The sequence below is a fragment of the Strix aluco genome, chromosome 4 (assembly GCF_031877795.1).
Source record: "Strix aluco isolate bStrAlu1 chromosome 4, bStrAlu1.hap1, whole genome shotgun sequence".
Lineage (NCBI taxonomy): Eukaryota > Metazoa > Chordata > Aves > Strigiformes > Strigidae > Strix > Strix aluco.
In genome coordinates this window covers 40,387,927-40,411,043 of record NC_133934.1, presented here as the reverse complement: position 1 = coordinate 40,411,043, position 23,117 = coordinate 40,387,927, and the positions used below count along the sequence as shown (strand labels likewise).

At 36.4% G+C, this 23,117-nt stretch overlaps 1 protein-coding gene across 5 annotated transcripts in view; it reads left to right on the top strand.

Moving 5' to 3' along the window:
- Positions 1-23,117, top strand: part of WDR17 (WD repeat domain 17) — a 72,109-nt gene that overhangs the window by 30,821 nt on the left and 18,171 nt on the right. For 4 of the 5 annotated variants that reach the window (XM_074822786.1, XM_074822785.1, XM_074822789.1 and 1 more), the window contains 15 exons: positions 2,865-3,116; positions 3,847-3,969; positions 4,310-4,497; positions 5,687-5,855; positions 7,811-7,902; positions 9,060-9,142; positions 10,051-10,137; positions 10,878-11,042; positions 14,221-14,423; positions 14,547-14,696; positions 14,798-14,928; positions 16,624-16,749; positions 21,212-21,367; positions 21,652-21,716; positions 21,937-22,069. In XM_074822786.1, the coding sequence (XP_074678887.1) occupies positions 2,865-3,116; positions 3,847-3,969; positions 4,310-4,497; positions 5,687-5,855; positions 7,811-7,902; positions 9,060-9,142; positions 10,051-10,137; positions 10,878-11,042; positions 14,221-14,423; positions 14,547-14,696; positions 14,798-14,928; positions 16,624-16,749; positions 21,212-21,367; positions 21,652-21,716; positions 21,937-22,069 (2,123 nt within the window). The remainder of the gene's footprint in view (positions 1-2,864; positions 3,117-3,846; positions 3,970-4,309; positions 4,498-5,686; positions 5,856-7,810; positions 7,903-9,059; positions 9,143-10,050; positions 10,138-10,877; positions 11,043-14,220; positions 14,424-14,546; positions 14,697-14,797; positions 14,929-16,623; positions 16,750-21,211; positions 21,368-21,651; positions 21,717-21,936; positions 22,070-23,117) is intronic. The other variant, XM_074822788.1, reaches the window with a different exon arrangement.

Here is a 23,117-nt window from a genome sequence, read left to right as displayed (position 1 = left end):
GTCGGAACTGAGTGGCAAATTTTGCTCTGTGGTATAAATCAGTACAACAAATTCAAATGCATTGAAGAACAACTACTAGTTGAAATACCGTAGATCTGCCATTCAAAGCCCAGACTTGCATACAATAAGAAATTTGAATATTTCAGTTCAAAGGATTATATTCTTGTAATTGAGACAATGACATTGAAGCAATCATAATGAATTTGAAAGAACACAGACAAGTGTTAGTTTTCTTTTAACTTGCTCTCTTTACACTAGTAGAAAAAGACAAAGAATTTTAGATAAAAACATAGATGTGTTTAAGAATAGATCACAAAAATTTTGGTGAACAGATAAATTCATTAAAATATGTCTCAAAATTAGGTAATATTGAAAAATAGGTTGTATTACTGTAATAAAATATAAGTATCATTACCGTGGTTACACTTTCATAAATGACTTTAATATGTGTTTTAACAGTCAGATATAACTGCAAATGTAGGCTTATCCAAATTACCTATTTTATCAACCTGTGGGTTTCTAGATTGGAATTTATAGTAAAAATTCATCTGACTTTTGTAATTGGTAGCTTTTAAAAAATAACAATACATAGAAGAAGAAAGTGGTATGAATAGGATGATTATAGGCCCACTATTTAAAAAAGAAGGGGACACACACATAAAGAAATGGTACTTTTCAATAAGAATTAGAAAGCTAATTTTCTGCTTTGAGATCAAAGTTCAGCCCTCATCTACCTCATGTCAGAATGTGTAAAATGACTTCTTATTGGACCAGAACTTAGTTTGTCACCAAATGAAATAAATTAAAAAAAAAAAAAATCCTATTCCTTACTTTTAAAGGTTTCAGTGCTTTTGTAGGATATCCTACAAAACACTAACTTGAGAGAACCCGAACATCCACAAGTTCCTGTTAATTGCCTGAAAGTTCAGTGTAGACTCACTGAAAGCTCTAGTCTTTCTATTTAAATGTGAGTCCCAGCTGCACAATTAGCAGACTACACAATATTTTTTTTTTCATTATCATTATCTACTTACATTTTTTGCTTGTGGCTCAATTTTATTCTTGTTAACTCCAGACTATCCATTAATGTAGCAGAACGTTTAGTGTGAAGAAAAAATATGCAAGGATTTAAGATTAGTACCCTGTTTTTAAAGAAATACAGTGCAGTCACGTAGAGTCAAATGTTCTGTACTAGTTTACCTTTCATTTGTTCTCAAAATAGGCACAGCTTACTTAAATGACCTGTGACTCATTTGCATGATTCACAGTGCTGATGTCTTCTTTTAATGGAAAATAAAATTTAACAGGTTTTCCAAGAGCTTTGCTTCTGGACTCTTTTGTGAAGCACAGGTAAAACTGAATAACTCCTAGATATCCATTCTCTCCCACCAGTTGATTTGCTTTCTTGGGTCTGAAGTGTTTGAACATGACTGGCTTTGATCACTTGAGGACTTTTTGCCTTTAGTTCTTGTAAAGCTAACTGAAAAATGTCAATTCTGCTTTGTTGTTAGTTCTTGGTTTTCATTTGAATGTTGATTTTCATTCAACAAAAAATCCGAATTGAAATGTAAGCAGGGGACATTGTTAAAGAAAGCGGGAATCCCAAAGTTTTTGGTAAATTTAAGGCAGCTATCTGATGATATTTCTGATGTTATTCCCGTTGTTATTCCTGGTGCTTCAGAAGGAGACAACTTCAACTTTACAGTTGTCATAATTACAAACATAAATAGAATGAGAATCAGTTTATGCTATTAATTGTTGTGCAGTCTGAAATTATTTCCCTCGTTTCTGGTAATTGATTTATAAAGTTACCCTAGATATAATGAGCACTAATAATAGCATTTTCCCTGGAAGATCATAATGAGAGTTGTTACAATATTCAGAATGTCCCTCACTCAGTGAACAAAAGCTTTTCAACGTTATTTTTAGTATGTATCAGAGTAGTCTTTGTTCTACATCAATCATTAAGGAATATAGGTAGGTCTTGGCATTTATTGTAATGTGACAAATCAATTCTATTCCTCATTATCAAAATTGAAAATTAGATTAAAAACTGATAAATGGAAGATGTCAATCCCTTATTTCTAGAAAAGGGGTATAAAATGAGTTTGTCTTTTTATTACAAGATCACAACTTCAAAAATACAGATCTATGTTGTTAATTATTCATTTGGACTGTACACTATCTTATAAAACTAAGAGCCAGCTCTCCATAAAAAACAAAAGTGGGAACTAAACATCATGTTTTGTGGGATGATGTCTTTCCTAATGTTAAAAATTGTCGTTCTCAATCATCAAATGAAATATGTCTTCTGTTATGCGGGTATCCAATTAGATATTTAAAGGCCTGTTCTGGCTTCATCTAGGAAAATCTATGAACGCTTCATAATTGCACACATAGTTTTGAGGAAGAAAAAATGGAAAGGCAGTTGTTCATAAACACTATTTTGACTACCACAATTTTTTTTTCTAGCTCATACTGCCTTTATTTTGCCTGTATTTGCTGTGGGATGCAGATTTACTTATACTCAAATGACTTGTATTTTAGGCTGCACTGCAGGCCTCTACTCATGGAAATTGTTTCGACAATGTATATGATTTAACATACTTTTCTTTAGTGTAAAATTATCTTAATAAACCTGACAGCTGTTTCTATTTTTTGCTCTATTAAAGTCAGATCTGATGGAGCCAGAACTACTTTAAGTCAAATATTGCAAAGCCAGCTCATTAATTTCACTGGTGCAGACGGTGGAGCAGGCTATTAAAAATTTCAGGGAGAGATAAAAATGATGTTTGCAAACTTGTAACTATTGAAAAGATATACTCGATTTCATTTTGAAATAATGTTTCCTTGTGCCCCTAAAGGTTCTAAAAATCAGAAACATGTCTTAAGACCAGAGTCTCTTGAAGGAACAGATGAAGAAGATCCAGTTACAGCGCTGGAGTGGGACCCTTTGTCAACTGACTACCTTCTTGTTGCTAATTTACATAATGGTATTCGACTAGTTGATTCTGAATCTCTGTCCTGTATCACAACTTTTAATTTTCCCAGTGCAGCAGCATCTGTTCAGTGTTTAGCCTGGGTTTCTAGTGCACCTGGAATGTTTATAACTGGAGGTAAGCCTTTTGTTTCCTGATTTTACAAAGTTAATAAATATAGGACTGAATATTCAAAATTGATACCAAGTTTGATCTTTCTGTTTCTTAACATTTCTACAAATAAAAGCATACATGCATTGTACAAAAAAACCCAACCCATAAAACTGTAGAAGATAACACAAACCTACACTGAGCAGTTTTTACTTGCTCTGTATTTGTTGAGTACATGAAAAAGTGACTTTAAACTATTTTTTTATACTAAATAATATTTTCCTCATGCACACTTTAGCAACAAATGTGAGAGTTACTATGTGAATAGGAATAAAAATGTATTTTACTAGTGGATGTCACTTCTTGATCCCCTGCTTTTCTTTCTCTATTTTTAGAAGGATTAAAAAAAAAAAATGTATTTCCTGCCTCTCGTCTACACCATAGACATTAGTTACTGCTGAGGTTGAATTAATGAATAAGGAAAGTGAGACTGAGAATATTTTATAATGAGAGAGGTTCCATAGAATCTATCTACTGAAGTTTAAATAACTAATATTAATAATTATCGTTGTTAATAGTGATATTACCATGGAGATGACAGTGCCTGCTTATAAAATTCTTCTTAGGATTCTAAGTTTAATTCATTGTTGTATTTTTGCTTAACTCAGTCCTTAAACCTCATACCTCTGTGTACAGTAAAAAGAGGATAACAAATTTTAAAAAATAAATATTTTTTGTATGTTTTTTTAAACCTCAGATTCTCAGGTTGGTGTGTTACGTGTTTGGAATGTATCACGTACAACACCTATAGATAACTTTAAATTGAAGAAAACTGGTTTCCATGGTTTGCATGTGCTAAGTTCTCCTCCAAAGAAAAAGCGTAAGTGTAATTTTTATTGTTATTCATTGCAATGGCTGCAAGTTAAGAAAATCTTGTTTGTGAATCTTGTTATATCTAAGTCAATCTCTAAGTTTCTGTCATCTCTGTAGTTCTTAATTAAATAACATACCTTCTGGTGCCAGTGAACTAGACAAAAGTGTAAAGGATCAAGCACTTTATAAGGTCCTTCTTTACTAGGCCAGGCTTCATACAGGAATTCTTCATTTCTTTTGTGTTTAGCCTGGTTGGAATACAAAGCATTTTACTCTTTTTAATTGTTACTTATTATTAAGTGAAAAATAATCTTATCTGTTAATATCTTATGCTTTATTTTGTTAAGCATGTTCATCACAGTATCCTACTAAAAATCACCATACATCCTCAACAAGTGAGGCTGTTCCTCCTCCAACTTTAACCCAAAACCAAGCATTTTCTCTTCCTCCTGGTCATGCTGTCTGTTGCTTCATGGATGGTGGAGTGGGGCTTTACGACATGGGAGCCAAAAAGTGGGATTTCCTTAGAGATTTGGTACGTTTTATCTCTGTCTTTGGAATGAGAGTTTATTTGGCTTATACACTTTCTTCTAACAGCAAAAAATGGAGAATGAAGTCTTCACAGCACTGTAAAACAGTTTCTATCATGTGAAAGAGTGAAGCTGAAAGTAGTTCTTTGTTGCAAAAGACTACATCCTGTTGGAAGTATTCTGGCAGTTTGTTTTCATCCAGAAATAAAGATTTAAGGGCGTGGGCTTCTTTTTAACTGAAATTTTGATTTGATGGCCTTCTCGGAAAGTCCAGAATAAAAATTCTAGTCAAATCAGAGAGAAAAATATGTGCATTTCAGTGAGGTCACTCAGTTTAAAATGACAAAGACTGAATTATTAAATCATCTTTAAAGCAGAAACACAAAACTGGGTTTATCACATATTAGGTGAGCTGCCTCTTCACTGGGATTTTTGTTATTCTTGAGGATTTTTCTCTTTTCCTCTTTCCTCATTTCCTTTTCATTGGAAAAACTTGAATGATTCTCAGTTGTGCTGAGAATACATATTTGAATAGAGTCGGTGTTATTTTTCCATTTTTAATGGGTTTGGTCCTGTAAAGCAGCTGAGGCTTAAAAAAGTCCCTACATGTTATGTTTCTCATGTATGTGTCAAGTTAAAGTCTACAAATGCATGTCTTCAAAAACAAGCAATTGAATGTGAAATTTTTAATGGATTGACGTTTAAACTGCAGTACAGTGTAGAAGCATAGAAAACTCAGTGGAATACTAGAAAACTTGTAGAACATGCTCAACATACAAAGCTTTATTTTTTCAGTCAGATACTTTTTACCTAAAGGGTCAGATTAATTCTGTTTTAAAAAATTAACTTTTCTTGGTTTGTTTTGGTTTTTAGCTTAAGTTTTTTAATTCAATTTTTTTAGCAACTCAGTTCCAATGGAAAATGCTAACAGCTCCCTGGCCTTGCATCACCCTGTTGTTTCAGGGCAGAATTTTTGTGTCTTTAATAATGATCTATGAAAGGGAGGAGTGTTATAGTCCAAGCTATTTTATGCTTTTTAATTTTGACTGATGAGCCATAACATACAGGGTTTTTGGAACTCATAATTGACCTGACAAGTTATAATACAGTTTATTTTAGAGTTTGATCTAGAGTTGAAATGCTGAAAAAAAATCAAATGTAATAAAAATGGATTAAATATTTGTTTCATTCAAGGGACATGTTGAGACCATCTTTGATTGCAAATTCAAACCTGATAACCCTGATCTTCTTGCTACAGCTTCATTTGATGGCACAATAAAAGTTTGGGACATAAATACTTTAACAGCAGTTTACACATCTCCTGGTAATGAGGGGGTTATTTATTCCCTTTCTTGGGCTCCAGGTAAGAATATTTTGCTTTAGGTCTAAATGTTTTTTGAATAAGTATTGACTAGCAGAATTTGTGTTATGAAAGTATTAATTTTAGATAGAAATCTTAAAAGGTTTAAGCATAGCTATTATCTGTGAAACCTGTAGAATTCAATGCTTCAGACCTTGTTGAGGTTTACCCTTATGAGGAATGATCTCAGTATTTCATAAGGGGCCAGAATAGAGGAAGGAAAATCTCCAGAACCTTTCTAGCGTTACATTATGTGGATGATGAGAAAGTTTTCTTTGCATGGGAAGCAGCTAATTAAAAGAATTCAGATTCTGTTTTGTGTTGAAAAAGTGGAACGTATGTGTTTAGTTCTTTCTCTTCCTTCTTTGTGTAGGATTCTCATCACTGAGAGCTCTGCTTTTACTTTATTAGAATAGGGAGAACCTTTTCTGCAAAGCATCTACTTTTTCTTAGAGAAGTCAGTTGGAAATTTTCTTCTTAAAACTGTTCTGCAACCCACTTAGGTGAACCCAGGAGTACATTTCTGATAGTTACTAATGTCAGTAGTTGATGATAAGTAGGCTCTCTTGTGTTTTAATTCTTTGGACAGCAGATGCATTTTTTTAAAAGTCTAAATAATTCAGCTGACTGCCTTTCTCTCCTATGTTTTTAAACTAAGAAATAATAGCTGACAGTAAAGAAATATTGTGATATGAAGCTCAATGTAGTCTGCATATGTGAAATGAATTTGCACTTTTTTCATTTTAGAGTGTCTCTTGCACGTTGTTCCTCTTCACAGATGATTTGTCTTGCTCTATGGAAATTATGGCAATATGAAACATGGTGTTTTCTTTTGTGTTATTTTGGTTTGAAATTTAAACTCGGTTTGTAGTAGTATCTCACATTGAGAAGATAGTTTGTTCACTGTGGGGGTGCTTTTCAAGTCTTGTATTCTGATTTTTTTTTTTTAAAAAAAAAGCTAATTGGAAGCATGTGCTTCAACTTCAGTTCCTTACCATTCTGTCCAAAAGTTCCTCGTCCATCCCATACAGAACTTGTCCTGCTTCTTTCACATCCCTTACTCCTAGAGAATATTTCTCTGCCTTGTACTTTATTCCTAATATATAATCCTACTCATGCCACCATTTGTATGTGGTCTCAAAAGACCTTTGAACATTACTCTCATTTTTTTAAATTTTTTTCCTATCATTCTCCTACCTGAATCTCAAATTATATATGTACTTTTCTAGACTCCTTCTGTATAGATTGCCTTTTCCACCTCTGAAGTGTGGTATAAAACAGTCAAAGCTTTTATATAATGTGCCATGTAGCTATTTAGGAAAAGTATAGCTATATTAGGATAAAGGGTCACTGTGGTGAGGAGAATTTGGTGGCTTTTGGATTAGGCCTGAATTCGGTCTTCAGGTTCTCACTACAGAGTCATATATTCAGATTTTCCACCCTGTAGAGTGTGGTAACAGATTCAGCTACACTCTTGGTAGGTTTAGGTGCTGCAGTGGTGCAAGATTAAGAACGCAAAGTACTGTTACATGTTCTGTCACGTTCTTCCTGATTTGTCTTAGTACACAGGGAACTTTAAAAGAAAATGCTGTGGTTGCTACAACTTTAAGCTTGAAACATTGAGATTGTATTTGTTTTTCAGTTTGAGGCGTATGAATCGTGGACATTATTTTCTTGTCACCTTAACTGCAAGACTTTCAGCAGGCATTGAGAATACTTTTTACAACAATACAGCTCTTATTTTGACCTTTCCTCAAATAGGAATGTAGAAAAGCAGGTCAGGCTTTTGCTGAAATTGATATTTGTGAGTTACTATCAAATGCTGGCTTTAAACTATGAAAAACTCTTGTTTATGTGCCATTGATCATTTTCTGAATTTGAAGTAGAAACACACTACTCAAACAATATTGTGATCTTGTATCTATTGTGAGATGTTAAAAACTTATCTTTCTCTAAAGGAGATCTAAACTGCATAGCTGGTGCAACATCCAGAAACGGTGGCTTCATCTGGGATGTCCCAAAAGGCAAAATGATAACCAGATTCAGTGAGGTAAAATGAGATTACTTCTTTTTTTGTCTATATGAAATGTAAGTTAGTAATTTCCTCTAGTGTCAATAAATAAAGATGGGTCAAAGTTCATATGTTTTCAAAAGGTGCTATAATATAAAAATCTATAGAAATAATTATGTGGGTGCCAGTTTATCTCTGAGGCAGAAATATTTTTACTTTCTCAGACTGGGTTTGTCATGAGAGAATGATGAAGCACCAGATGGTCTCCATTATTTTAAAATCAGTTCTGTAGTGATACACAGCAAAAGCATAGCTGTTTTTTTCTTAAATATGTAAATGTATATGGACATATAGACTTTAAACTGGTGTTCTGTATTTTCAAATGTAAGGCCCAGAAAAATGCATCAGTCCCTGAAGTCTAGACCAATAAAGCTCTATTTTGCAGTACACTAAACAGTATGCCTTATTTAGAATCTTGCCTTGTATTACCTGAAATCTATGCAGGCCTTTGCAAGTCCTGAAATGGTAGCGTTATTGTCAGCAGGAGCTATTTAATACTGTGTTGTGGTATTCTGTACTATTTTGTGTATTCTTAGTTTATAGCTGTGATCTTCAGATTATACAGATATAATTAACTGTGGCATCTGCATCAGAGGACAAAAGATGCTCTTTAAGAAGACAGAGATGGGGTGGTGGGGAGGCAGAAAACACATATACATACATTCAGGAGTTCCTGAGTTCTAACACTCAGAAGATTTGCACTTGTGCTACTAAACATCTTTTCTCAAACACTCATCCTGATACATGTCCCACTTGAGTTTTCACATACCACAATTATTCATGCCCACTAACTTCATTATTCCAACAAGTAGCTAACCTTTATTCAAGCTTCAGGTTTATATAGTTATGGGTTGCTCATTCTTCAACTTGACCCAGTTTTGTCTCTTGGATCCTGGAGAGTATGGCAGTTTTACTGTGTCTCTCCTCAGTCCCAATTTTTTGGATTTGAATTCTCAAATATCCCAGCTATATTGGGAACTCATTATAATGTGTTTCTGTACAGTATACTTTACTGGGAGAAAAGGGCTGAAGCCCATATGAGCTTCATCTTTTTTCAAATAAAAAAGATGAGTCAATAGATGAGAGAAAAAGGAGTGAATTATTTCTTATTGATAGGTATTTTGCATTTTTTGAAGCATGGAAAGAATGGAATCTTCTGCATTGCCTGGAGTCATAAAGATTCCAAAAGAATAGCAACCTGCAGCAGTGATGGATTTTGGTGAGTGTTACTGGAAGAAAACAAAACAAAAAAATGCACTTCTCAAGTCAGTAAACTTCAACAGTACTGTCACTGATTAAATTGAAAACTTTTCTTACTGGGCAAAACTTGGATTATATTAATCTCCTGTACTTGTTAGGATATATTTTTCATGATTTTAAGAAAAAAATAAAGGAGATATTTGCAAGAGGAATAGTGTCTAAGACACTCAGTGAAACTGGGTATTGATTTTTATTTAGCCAAGTATATTCTTCTAGGTTTCTTATCTGTAGATATGGAGGACACTTTTCAAAAGCTATCCCACTTTGCTTGTCTTAATTTTTAAAATTTTTTCTAAGTTTATTTCAAGGACTAGGGATCACTATTTTAGACCAAAGTAATTGCAGTTGTACCATTTGAGAATTGTACCAAAGTAATTGCCCATTGAGAACAATTTTGCATGTATTGTGTTTCAGTACGTTTTTAAATCCTTGTTCATTCTTTCCCTTTGCTACCCATGTTATTTCAGCTCAAACATAACAAGCATGAATTCTAGAAAACAATCAACTTTTTTCTTTCCTTTTTTTTTTTTTTTTTTTTTTTTTTAAAAATCCCTAAAGAGCTATTTCTACCTTAAAGCCATAGCTGAAACTTAGATTTTGGGCTATGAGGATTCTTTCAGGTAGGGAGGTACCACAGTGGACATCTTTACAGCCCCTCTGAAGGAACATGGACTCTGAAGTCCAATTAAATGTTTTGTTCAGAAATATATAGTTTTAGTTAAGGGGCTGTAGGAATAAAGATTTCTCATGTTCTTTCTGTATACTTTTTTTGATATCTGGCTTATTTGCACAGAATCAAACTTGACTTTTGGATAGCCTACTCAGAATGCCTTTTTCCTCATAATATTACATTGTAATTGGTTTCAGTATTATTCGAACCATTGATGGCAAGGTTCTTCACAAGTACAAGCATCCAGCTGCAGTGTTTGGCTGTGATTGGAGTCAAAACAACAAGTAAGTAAAAATTGACCCAAAGAATTGATAATATTTACTTATTAAATCCAATAAAGTAACACAGAGTTATTTAGAACGTGATATTTACTGTGATATTAGAGGACTGAAATTGTTTCTGTTCCACGGTAGGATATGTCTGTAGTCACTCTATATTCCCAGTAGTGTATTTTATTGCTCAGAATGAACTTACTTAGCTTTCAAAAGAGGATCTTTTCACATTGATCAGAGGAAAAAAAAATTTCTCTGGCTGAATATATAATGGAGAACAAAATGCAGACATTCAGTACCACGAAGGAGGGGTTTAGGTTGGTTTCCTTTTAATGACTGCTAAGCTGATGATACAGCAGGCAACTAAATACACTGTGATATATGTTAATTTTGCAGATAATTCCTAATAACAACATGAGAAGTCTTTGTCAAAAAACAATTAGGCAGCAATTCAATCTATTAATAGTTGTGTGTTAGGTGCTTGGTCAGACTATAGTCTCTTCCCTGTTGCAGCTAGTCTATTCTAAATACTATTCCCTATTGCAACTAATGGATATTTATCAGAGTTTTTTTCTGATTTAGTATATTTAATTGGGTTATCAATAATTACATCCTAAAAAGACAAAGGAGAAGCAAAAATATGTTATTTTTTTAAAGTAAATTGCAAAATACACATTTATTTTTAAACTAAAACAACATAAGTACTTTTGATGATCCCTGTGACTGAGAATTTGACTGTTTTTATTTTGCAGAGATATGATAGCTACTGGTTGTGAGGATAAAAATGTTCGTGTTTACTACTTAGCAACCAGCTCTGATCAGCCACTGAAGGTTTTTACAGGGCATACTGCAAAGGTGTTTCATGTACGGTGGTCTCCTCTGAGAGAAGGAATCCTCTGCAGCGGCTCTGATGATGGGTGTGTATTTCTGAACTATTGGAAAACTTAAAATCTCAAGCAGGACTATTAGAGAAACTTAAGATCTCTAGTTGTACTGGTGCTGGCACCTCTAAAAACTCTGTGAATAATACAATAATCTAAATCTCTGCCTTGTTCAGATTCAGGCTGTAGCTTTGCTTTTAGCTTAATATAGTATTTGGGCAGCAGGATCATTATCTAAAATTGTCATAACTGCTGTAGCAATGCAACTTTCCAAATGCTTTCCAAAGAGTATAGTCAGTGACTGATACCTGTTACTTCCAGGAATGATACAAGGAGGATGCCACACATTTACATTATGTCTAAAGACATGGGTGCAAGACCCGCTCTTATTTGATGTCTTTCAAAAATATAATGAAGTAGAATCTGTGCTGATTTTTGATGAGTGCTAGGTACTTCTGTTGGTTTTGATGACATTTTTTAGAGGGAGAACACATTGGTCTGTGGTAAGCAGGAGGAAGGATTTTTCTATGATTCTAAGCCACTTCCCTGCAGAGTATACAAAACGTTTTTGTAAAGGATCACAAGTTTGGAGTATCAGCTTCTGTTGCTTTCCCCAGCATCATTGATTAGATGTCCATGCTTGCAGCAAAAACTGTTAGTTCATAGTGTGATGATTCATGAAAGAAATCAACTTGACAACAAAATTTTTGTGTGTAAATCTTCTCTATTTCACATGGGCAAGACCTAATGAATTGAAAATTCTGTCATAGTGTCATTATGATATATTCTGATTTTATTACCAATCATAGCTATGTAATAAGACTTGATTACAGAGGGATTTCCAGAATCCAGTCACACTTGCACTTTGAGGGAAGGGGATCACTGACTAACTGAGTCCCAGGTAACACAGAAAATAAACAGTCTTTTGAGTTTATTGTACTTGGTAACACTCTTGTTCATAGTCAAACTCAGAACTATTTCAAATGACCTGTTTAGCACCTAGACTTATACAGTACATAGGAACAGCATGCAAGAGTCATACATGAGTACATATTCGAACTTGTGGATTCTACTTTGTGATGCATGGTCCATCAAATGGCCCCTCTGCAGCACTGGAGAAACTGTAATACGTGGCTTTGCTGCCATGAGTGAGCTTTGGTAACATATTTGATAATGTAATAAAGTTTAGCCAGAATTACAATGATCTTTTCAAGAAAATGAACTTTTAACTTCCTCATTCTGTAGTCTGTTCAATTAGCTGTACCCAGCGATAGCAACTACTGAAAATAAAAGGAAATGTTAGAAACTTACTTGGTTAAAAGGGAAGAAAAAACCAGTGAGAAAGTTAGTGTGAATTCTTCCTCATTACTTGTTTAATTGTGGTGGGAGTTTCACAGTTTAAGATAATGTGGTGTCTACTTCGACCATGTGACAAATGTTTAAAGGAGAGAAGATAATAGAATAGAATACTTAAATTGATGGGTCCTACAACAATCATCTAGTCCAACTGTCTGACCAGTTTAGGGCTGAGCAAAAGTTAAAGCAAATTATTAAGGGCATTGTCCAAATGCCTCCTAAACACTGACAGGCTTGGGGCGTCAACCAACCTCTCTAGGAAGCCTGTTCCAGCATTTAACCACTCTCTTGGTAAAGAAATGCTTCCTAATGCCCAGTTTAAACCTCCCCTAGAGCATTTTTGAACCATTCCCATGCATCCTACCCCTGCATACCAGGGAGAAGAGCTCAGCACCTCCCTCTCCATTTCCCCTCCTCAGGAAGCTGTAGAGAGCAATGGGGTTGCCCCTCAGCCTTTTTTGCTCCAAACTACACAAACCCAAAGTCCTCAGCCACTCCTCACAGGACATGCCTTCCAGCCCTTTCACCAGCTTTGCTGCTCTCCTCTGGACACATTCAAGGACCTTCATGCCCTTTTGAATTGTGGGACCCAGAACTGCACACAGTACTCAAGGTGAGGCCGCACCAAGGCTGAATACAGCAGGATAATCACCTCTTCTGCCTGGCTGGTTGTGCTGTGTTTGATGCACCCCAGGATACGGTTTGCCCTCTGGGCTGCCAGGGCACACTGCTGACATACTGAGCCTGCTGTCAACCAGCACCCCCAGACCCCTTTCTACAGGGCTGCTCTCCAGCCACTCCTCTCCCCATTTTTACTTGTGCCCAGAGTTACTCTGTCTCAGGTGCAGAATCTGTCATTTGGACTTGTTAAATTTCATCCCATTAATTGTTACCCAGTGCTCCAATCTGTCTAGATCCCTCTGCAAGGCCTCTTGTCCCTGAAGAGAGTCAACAGCAGCTCCCAATTTATCATCAGCAGACTTGCTAATGGTGCATTCAACTCCTGCATCCAGATTCCTGATTAATACATTGAACAGGACTGGCCCTAGAGCTGAACCCTGAGGAACACCACTGGTGACGAGTTGCCAGCCAGATGTAGCCCCATTCACTACAACCCTTTGAGCTGTTCAGCCAGTTCTTCACCCAGCACACTGTGAACCTGCTCATCCCACCACTGGAGAACCTGTCCAGAAGGATGCTGTGAGGGACAGTATCAAAAGTCTTCTAAAATCCAGAAAAACTGCATCCAGTGCTTTCCTTTCATCCACTAGGCAGGTGACCTTATTGTAGAAGAATATCGAATTAGTTGAACAGGATTTTCCCTTTGTCAACCCACGTTGACTGTGTCTGATGATTGCATTATTATTTAAATGGTTTTCAATAGTACCCACTATGATCTTCATAATTTTTCCAGGAACTGAGGTTAGACTAACAGATCTGTAGTTTCCTGGGTCGTTAGAGGGCTATTAAAGCCATAGGAAAGATAGATCTTGCAGTTTTGCTTTGGTTTTCTTTCATTTTTTTCCCCTTGAGAGTTCTAACAGAAATTTATTACACATGCAGGCATATGGACAAACTTTTTCTCACTGACATCTAAGATAATGGTATATGTGAGACTTTGAAAGACTAGGTGGAAGATGGAATTTTTTCTTACGCTGATGAATTGTCTTTGGTGTATTTTGAACTGCATCCTAAACATGAAGAGCAGTGGCTCCAACCTCTCCTATTAAAACTTCTATAAACATACTGCAAATAAATATTCTGATAAATTTTAAGCTTAGCCTATTGCTGAAGTAGAGAGATAATCATATTTCAGTAGGTGATATGATGGACATAGGTCTTTTTTATTCTATTTCAGTACTGTTCGAATATGGGATTATACACAGGATGCTTGTATAAATGTTCTTAGTGGACATACAGCTCCAGTACGGGGACTGATGTGGAATCCTGAAATTCCATACCTTCTAATATCCGGCAGTTGGGACTATACAATTCGAGTCTGGGACACAAGAGATGGGACATGTTTGGACACAGTTTATGATCATGGTGCAGATGTATATGGTAATATTGTTAATTTCTGTATTGAAATGCATTTTAAAATATTTTAACATTTATAATGTAATCAAACTGATTATTAGATAAACTTAATTATTTGACTACATTTTTAAATGCCCTCTCTGCTAGGACTAACATGTCATCCTAGTCGTCCATTTACTATGGCATCTTGCTCTCGTGACTCCACTGTGAGACTCTGGTCATTGACACCTCTTATAAACCCTCTACAAATAAATATTTTAGCAGATAGATGCTGGGATGAGATTATTGGTAATACAGGTAAGTTGTATATACCATTGTTTTAATTTTCTGTATGTTACTATACTTTTTTTGTTCTCTTTTTTTTTAAATTTTCATGTATAAATCTTTGTGCGTGTTAGATCGTGCTGTGGAATCTGGTGCTCCTCCTTTGCTGTGTGGTAAAGTTTCCAGGGATATTAAACAAGAAGTGGAAAAATTGACAGGAAATCCTCGAGGAAAAAAACTGAGGTGGTTTTCAGAATGTTTTTCAGTAAGTATTCTGCAAATTTAAGGATGTTGTAAGTGTGCGTGACTTTCTCTTCTGAAGTCAATCTCCAAAACTGAAATTGCTTTCTTCTCTACAATTTTTTTTTCTTTGCTTCTTAAAGGGAGCTCAGAAAATATGCAGAAATCAATTCTGTCTCTTAACATTTCTGCATGTAAAAATGTCCATGACTGAATTGTCAGTTGTGAACACCAATTTTTCACAAAGTGAAATAGGTAGGATAATTTCATTTTCCATAGAAAAAGTTTGATTTGACAATTTTCTATTGAAGAAAATGAAAAGATGTGTTTTATTAAACAACATTGAAAGTTTTAATTTGAATCCATCAAAAGGGCACCCTCATTACAGATAAGGTTTGAACTGCCCATGTCTATATTACTTAAAACTGCTATATTACTTCTAGGAGATGTAGATCTGGATGACCCTTGCCCCAGTGTTCCCGGTGCCCCAGAGCCTTTGCTCCATTGTACTGTAATATTTCCTATAAATCACTGCAATCTCTCTGTGCAATTGAGTTAAAAACATAAACTACTGGGTCCCTGTGAGTGCTTACCTGCATAGGAGCTGAACTTGACGTAGAACAAGGACAAAAATGACCTGGAACTACAGCTTGTGTCAAGTACTGTTGTAATTTAAATCACTACACTAATCTACAAAGACTTAGTTCATCCAAAATGTTTTAATTTCTAGCTAGATTGAAGAGTATGATTTAGAAATGCTGAAACAATCTTCCTCAATTACAAATCTTGACATTTCCTGGTTTAATAAAAATATATTTTATGGAATTCTTTGTCTTACAGAAGTTACAGATTTTTGATGTCCCATGTTGATTCGAGAGTAACACTGTTATAAGAGTATTAGAATTCTCCAAGAACAAAAACTTTTTTTGATCATCTGTGGTGCTTTTTGAGTCCAGAAAATAGTGTTGTGCATCTGTTGTTTTTTTTTTTTTTTTCCTATAGGATCTTCCATTTTTCACTAGCTCAGAAATAATAGGTCTTCTAAACCTGTAATCCTGTTATTCTTAGAAAAGTTCCTTCAGGTCAAAGCTTTTAATTACTCTCTCTCTTCTAGACCTCATTCAGTGTTAAACCATTGTCCTAGTTCTATAGAAGGATCGATTCAAATGTTAGACCAATAAAAATGCTTAAAATTTATTTTTAAAAAAAAATGGCCTTGATGGCCTGCAATATTTTGTGCATATACAGTTATATCATATGTGCCTATTTTAAGGTAGGAAACCAGATTGTACCAGTCAAGCCTTGAAGTTGTTTTTTACTTGGCCCATGCCTTTGCTTTACAGAAAATGGTATACAAGTATTAGGGCAGTTCCTGCATCCCAGCAGCTCAATGTTGTTTTATGCCAGTAGTAGCCACTAGATAGCTTGTATTCCTTTGGGAGCAAAAGGGAGAACCCTTAATGGTGAGCCCTCAACTATGTCCACACATAACCAAATACTTCATGGATCTTGCTGTATCTTCACAGCCTTCAAGAAGACTGAAGGAGTTGTAGTGTCTTGAACTAATTCATGTCTTCATAGTAAAGCTTCTAATATTGAAATGATCTGAAGTTGTATTTCTTGGAATTGACTGACAAATGTTTTCCAATGTCTTTTTAAGTTCAGATTTCTCTTTTGAACATTACTGTAATACAACTCTTTTCTTCCCTAACAATTTTAGCCTCCAGGAGGCAGCAAAAATTTATGGGATTTGGTTGCTGTAATAAAAGGACAGGATGACAGTTTGCTTCCACAACACTACTGCAAAGGAATTATGCATATGAAACATCTCATTAGATTTAGAATGGTAAGTGAAGCATAAACAGTATGTGAAACTGTTTTGCTAATCCATATAGTATTTCACTCTTTTAAAATAACATTTAATGATTTACAAAAGTGTCACAATTTATTTCATGTCCAAACATATTTATGCAATATCAGTTCTCTGTGCAATACTAGTCTGTTAGAACAATAGCATCTAGCCAATCTGCATGACTTCATGCATGCTCAGTGTTAAAATGCTAGGAGACAGTTATTAACTAGAAAAGCAGTTTTCAAAATAATGGAACGAAATTGTAAAGCAAGCATCACTGCAGCTTGAACTATGAAGTGAGTTTGTCTTCCCTATTATATATACTGTACTTTTCAGTAAAGTCAAATTATTTTGATGTATAAACATGACGTTTCGAACATTATGTTCAAATGCAAGGACAGGGGAATTCATGTCTGAAAATGGAGGGGAGTCAGCAGAAGTATGCTTTGTAGCTGTCTGGAAGAAGGAGTGGAAAAACAAGAACCTGTAATTAATATAGATATGCAACTGAAGAGTGACTCAGATATGAATGTGAAATTCAAGTACTAGGCCATAAATTTCTTAGTAGCTGCATATATGAATATGCAACCAGACAAAAAATTTGTGCAGAATATGGGGTTACGTGGTTCTGTCAGGGACTTCTTAGGAATACTAAAGAATCCCGTACTGTAATGACAGAGTTGGAAGTAGAAGAAAGGTATTTATTGGCATGCATCAGGAAATGCATAACTCCCCACTTGCCACCCCCAAGGCTAAATACCTGCCATGTATCACCTCTTGTTTGCTGTTGCAGGCTGTCTTTTTTGCAAAATCACAGACTCTTTAAAAGTCTCCTACATACCTTATGAAACTTAAGTGATAGAAGTTTTTTATTGGTGATGTTAACTGTAATAATAGCAGCTGCTCTGCTAATCATAGAATGGTTTGAGTTGGAAGAGACCTTAAAGATCATCTAATTCCAAACCCCCTGCCATGGGCAGGGACACCTTCCACTAGACCAGGTTCTCAAAGCCCCGTCCAACCTGGCCTTGAACACTGCCAGGGAGGGGGCAGCCACAGCTTCTCTGGACAACCTGTTCCAGTGCCTCACCACCCTCACAATAAAGAATTTCCTCCTTATATCTAATCTGGATCTAATCTCTTTCAGTTTAAAACCATTACCTCTTGTTCTATCCCTACTCTCGCTGATAAAGAGTCCCTCCCCATCTTTCCTGTAGGCCCCCTTTAAATACTGGAAGGCTGCTATAAGGTCTCCCTGGAGCCTTCTTTTCTCCAGGCTGAACAACCCCAGCTCTCGCCACTTGTCACTGCTCTCCACTTGGACATTGATCCATTGACCGCACTCTTTGAGTGAGACCATCCAACCAATTCCTTATCCACCGAGCGGTCCATCTGTCAAAACCAGGATGTTGTGTGGGACAGTGTCAGATGTTTTGCACAAGTTCAAGTGGATGACGTCAGTTGCTCTTCCCTTATCCACAGACGCTATAATCCTGTTGTAGAAGGCCACCAGATTTGTCAGGCACGATTCGCCCTTAGTGAAGCCATGTTGGCTGTCACCAATCACCTCCCTATTTTCCACGTGCCCTAGCATAGTTTCCAGGAGGATCCGCTCCATGATCTTGCCAGACACAGAGGTGAGACTGACTGGCCTGTAGATCCCCAGATCTTCCATTTTTCCCCTTTTAAAAATGGGTGTTATGTTTCCCCTTTTCCAGTCAGTGGGAACTTCACTGGACTGCCATGACTTCTCAAATAGGATGGATAGTGGCTTAGACACTTCATCCACCAGTTCCTTCAGATGTCCGTTCAGATGTTCCTTCATGAGGTCCCATGGACTACTGCACCTTCAGGTTCCTTTGATGGTTTCAAACCTGATCTCCTGGGCGGTTCTTCATTCTTCCAGTCCCCACCTTTCCCTTCTGCGTCTTAGGTGGTGTGGCTGAAGCCCTTGCTGGTGAAGACTGAGGAAAAAACGTCATTCAGAACCTCAGCCTTCTCCACGTCCCAGGTAACCAGGTCTCCCATTTCCTTCTGGAGAGGGCCCACATTTGCCCTAGTCTTCCTGTTATCACCAACATACCTATAGAAGCTTTTCTCATTGCCCCTGATGTCCCTGGCCAGATTGAATTACATCAGGGCTTTGGTCTTCCTAACCTGATCCCTGGCTGCTCAGTTTCTCTGTATTCCTCCCAGGATACCTGTCCTTGCTTTCACCCTCTGTAAGCTTCCTTTCTGTGTCTGAGCTTGTCTAGGAGCTCTTTCTTCATCCATGCAGGCCTCCTGGTGTTCTTACCTGACGACCTCTTTGTCAGGATGCATCACTCCTGAGCTTGGAGGGGTTGATCCTTGAATATCAACCAGCTTTCTTGGGCTCCTCTTCTCTCCAGGGCTTTAGCCCATGCTACTCTGCCAAGCAGATCCCTGAAGAGGCCAAAGTCTGCCCTCCTGAAGTCCAGGGTAGCGAGCTTTCTGTGCACCCTCCTTGATGTCTTAAGGATCTTGAACTCCATTTCATGGTCCCTGCAGCCAAGGCTGCCCTTGAGTTTCACATTCCCCACCAGCCCCTCCTTGTTGGTGAGAACAAGGTCCAGCATAGCACTTCTCCTCACTGGCTCCGCTATCACTTGGAGAAGGAAGTTATCAACGCATTCCAGGAACCTCCTGGATTGCTTATGCCCTGCTGTGCTGTTCCCTCCCACAGGTATTGGGATGGCTGAAGTCCCCCACGAGGACCAGGGCTTGTGAACATGAGGCTGCTCCTATCTGTCTACAGAGGGCCTCATCTGCTTGGTCTTCCTGGCTGGTTGGCCTGTAACAGCCCCCACTATAATGTCCCTTGTTCCAGCCCTCCCTTTAATCCTGACCCATAAGCTCTCGGTCGGCTCCTCATCCATTCCCAGGCAGAGCTCCATGCCCTCCAGCTGGTCAGTGACATAGAGGTTGATCCCCGCTCCTCATCTCCCCTGCCTGTCCTTCCTAAAGAGCCTGTATCCTTCCATTCCAACACTCCAGTCACAGGAGCCATCCCACCACATCTCTGTGATGCCAATAAGATTGTAGCCCCCCAGGCCTGCGCATGTCTCTAGGTTGTTTATTCCCCATGCTACCTACTTCCTATACTATGAAGCTCTCTATGTTTGTGTCCATGTGTCCAAAAACCCATTTTCTCAGCCAGTTATTCTGAGAAGACTCTATTAATTCTTGACTCATGCAGTGCAAGAAGTCTGTTTATCCCTGCAACATGATTTCATGCAGTTACAATTCAGGTTACCTAGAGTAACTACAGTAACTGCTGATTATTCTGTGGATCTGGATTAAGTGTTCATATTAATTAAAAGATTTTTGTCCTGGTTTTGCTGACTCAGAATCTTGCTTGAGGGCTTTAAGAGAAAGTAGGGGTAGGGTGATGCTGACTGCCTGCATATGGCTGCTAATACCAGTTTTTTCTTAGGAAACTGGATAATGCACCTAGACGTTGCAGCACCTAGGCATTTCAGGATGAAGTAGGGACCTAGAACCTGTGTGTTTTTTCTGTTTCTAGTAAACAGAGAGGATACATTGGAGACTTCAGCATGAAAATGATAAAAAAATAGAGGTGCCAAGAAAATAAGTAACATTGTTTTAAAAAAACATATCCTTTGCCTTTCTCAGTAACTGCCGTTTGTGTTTATTGCAGTTTATTTTGGTGAAGAATGTTCAAAATCCATTCTCTATCCTCCTTATATGGTATTGTAAAGCCATGAATAGCCAAACGCTGTCTTACATGCATTGATGATAGAGTTAAACTGAGAATTTTGAAATGTGAAGTGAAGCTACTTTTGCTTTTTTTTTTTTTAATTTAAATATGATCCTGTTGCAACTTGTTTCTCAAACTCTGCCAGGTGGAGAAATTTAATCTTACCTCTTCAACTAATATAAAACTTGCAGTGGTTGGGAATACAAATCATTTATTAGTCATAAGGTTAATGTGGTATGACAGATCAGGACACAGGTTGACCCTACTCTCTTTATTCTTTCTTTATGTGGACATCATTATAATGGTAATAAGTACAATTTCCAGCTCTGTATGGTTTATGTTTACAAATATGTTTTTGAAATTTAAAAAATATCAAGATTTTTATGATGGTCATATGAGTGAATTACTATTACATGTGAGAAAATGGTTGAGAATTAAAAAAATATATAGAAGAGATTAAAGGAAGATAATCCAGGCAAATGTATGTGTGCAACAAAACACTAACACAGTTACTTTAACAATGTAAATACTACACTGTAATCTCATTGTAATTTCTTCCAATTAGCCTTTCCTCAAAAGGTTTTTTTCTTAAATGATAGCCTTTATATTCCATTGTCATGTTTGATACTACTTCATTCTTGAGAAATCTTGTTTTCATCATAGAAAAAACTGTTGGGTTTTTTGACTTCTTTTATCTTTTTTTTTTTTTTCCTTCAGTCCAAGGCACAAGAACTGACAACAGTAAAAATGTCCAAGTATGGAGGTGGTATTGGTGCACCAAGCAAAGAGGAAAGGCTTAAAGAAGCTGCAGAAATACATTTAAGATTAGGACAAATTCAGCGATATTGTGAACTAATGGTAGAACTTGGAGAGGTAAAATATCAGAACATTATTGAAGAACAATAAAATATGAAGGTTTCTGAAAACTAGCTACCCTAGCAAAGATGGGGTAGCAACAAAATGGGTCACAAGTCCAGAAAAGAGTAATTTTGCTCCAATTATATATTTTTTAACATATGCAGTCTAATGCATAGCTCATTCCTTATTTAATCTCTTGACAAATTTATTTTTAATGGAAGAAACAGGAAACTAGTCAAAAATACAGCTGTTTCTCAAAATAAAATGATCAGGTTAAATGTATTGCTGCTTTTTTCTAGTGGGACAAAGCTCTCTCAGTTGCACCTGGTGTATCAATGAAATACTGGAGGAAGCTAATGCAAAGGTAAGGTAATAAAAATATGATGCTGAATTGTAGCTTCTGTCTACAAAAGGACACAGACAAGTAGGAAGGATGGATACTAATAGCAGTTGTACTTTGCTTTTGTTACAGCATTCCAGTGATGATACGTTTTATTCAGTAAGCTTTGGGATAGAACTGTAGAGTATTTCAGCAATATATGTATATATGTAGATCTCTCTTGTCTATTCATTTGTTCAATTAGGAGAGCTGATCAGTTAATTCAGGAAGAAAGTGATGATGTCATCCCATACTGTATAGCTATTGGAGATGTGAAGAAACTAGTTTCTTTCTTTACTTCAAGAGGCCAGCTTAAAGAGGCTCTTCTTGTTGCACAGGTATTATTACAGTGTGGGAGATGTATTTAGCTATTCATTTCTAACTCTGAAGATGACAAGCATATTTAAAAGGCTAGGTCTGTTCATTTTTGCAAAATGGCTAATTAATGATACCTACTCTTTACTTTTGTATTATATTGACTAGTTTTTATGCAGAAGTTATCTCATGTTTACAGATTTTAAGCCTGATTCTTCTAAATTGCAATCAAATGCCCGTAATGAAAGCTGATGTATTCAGTCTTAGGTTAGTTTTCTACTTCAATCGACTTTCAGCAGTCGGTATTGCCCTTAACATCAAAGACGGGTAGGATTTCTCTTGCATTTCTGCTGAGATCTTGGTTATACTACCTCCTATAGCATCTTTGGGTGAAACTACTCAATTGCAGTAGTAATCAATATAGGAAATCAAACGTTCAAATTAATGCAAAAAACAGTACAAGAGATTATTGAAAGCACATTTGTCCTTTCTGGTTCCTAATGTAAACACAAGTTAAAGGGCACACAAAACATGCAAGACTGATACTTTGTTTCACGCTTTCTCACCATTCATTTATTATTTTTGAGTAATTTCTGCATAGCTAATATAGTTTGTTAAATAAAATGCCAAGATTTGTCCCTGGTACATTCTCTCATGCCTACCTGTTCTTGAACATTCAGTTGCCTCGAGATAAGAACTTTGATAATGCACATGAATTTGTCCTTTAGAAACTATCTGTATGTTGTTGTTTTTCTAATAGTAGCTGAATAGTGCACAGAATGGAACTTTGAGTTATGCTTAAATTTAACAAGTTATAATGTTTGTACCTTAAAGGACCTTAAAGCTTTAGAAAGATCTTCATTTTTCTTTTTAGAGAGGTGTTGCAGGGGATTGCTTTTATTACAATTCATAAATTAGTCTTTGTCTCAGAAGTTTAATCAGCTAACATTAAGCAATAAAATAACATGGTTTTCTTTCCCTTTTAACTGAGCCCTGAGTTTTAATGTTGCTATCCCAGCTACACCTTAAAGCACATGAAAGAATTTCCTTTTAACCCACACTGATCTCTTC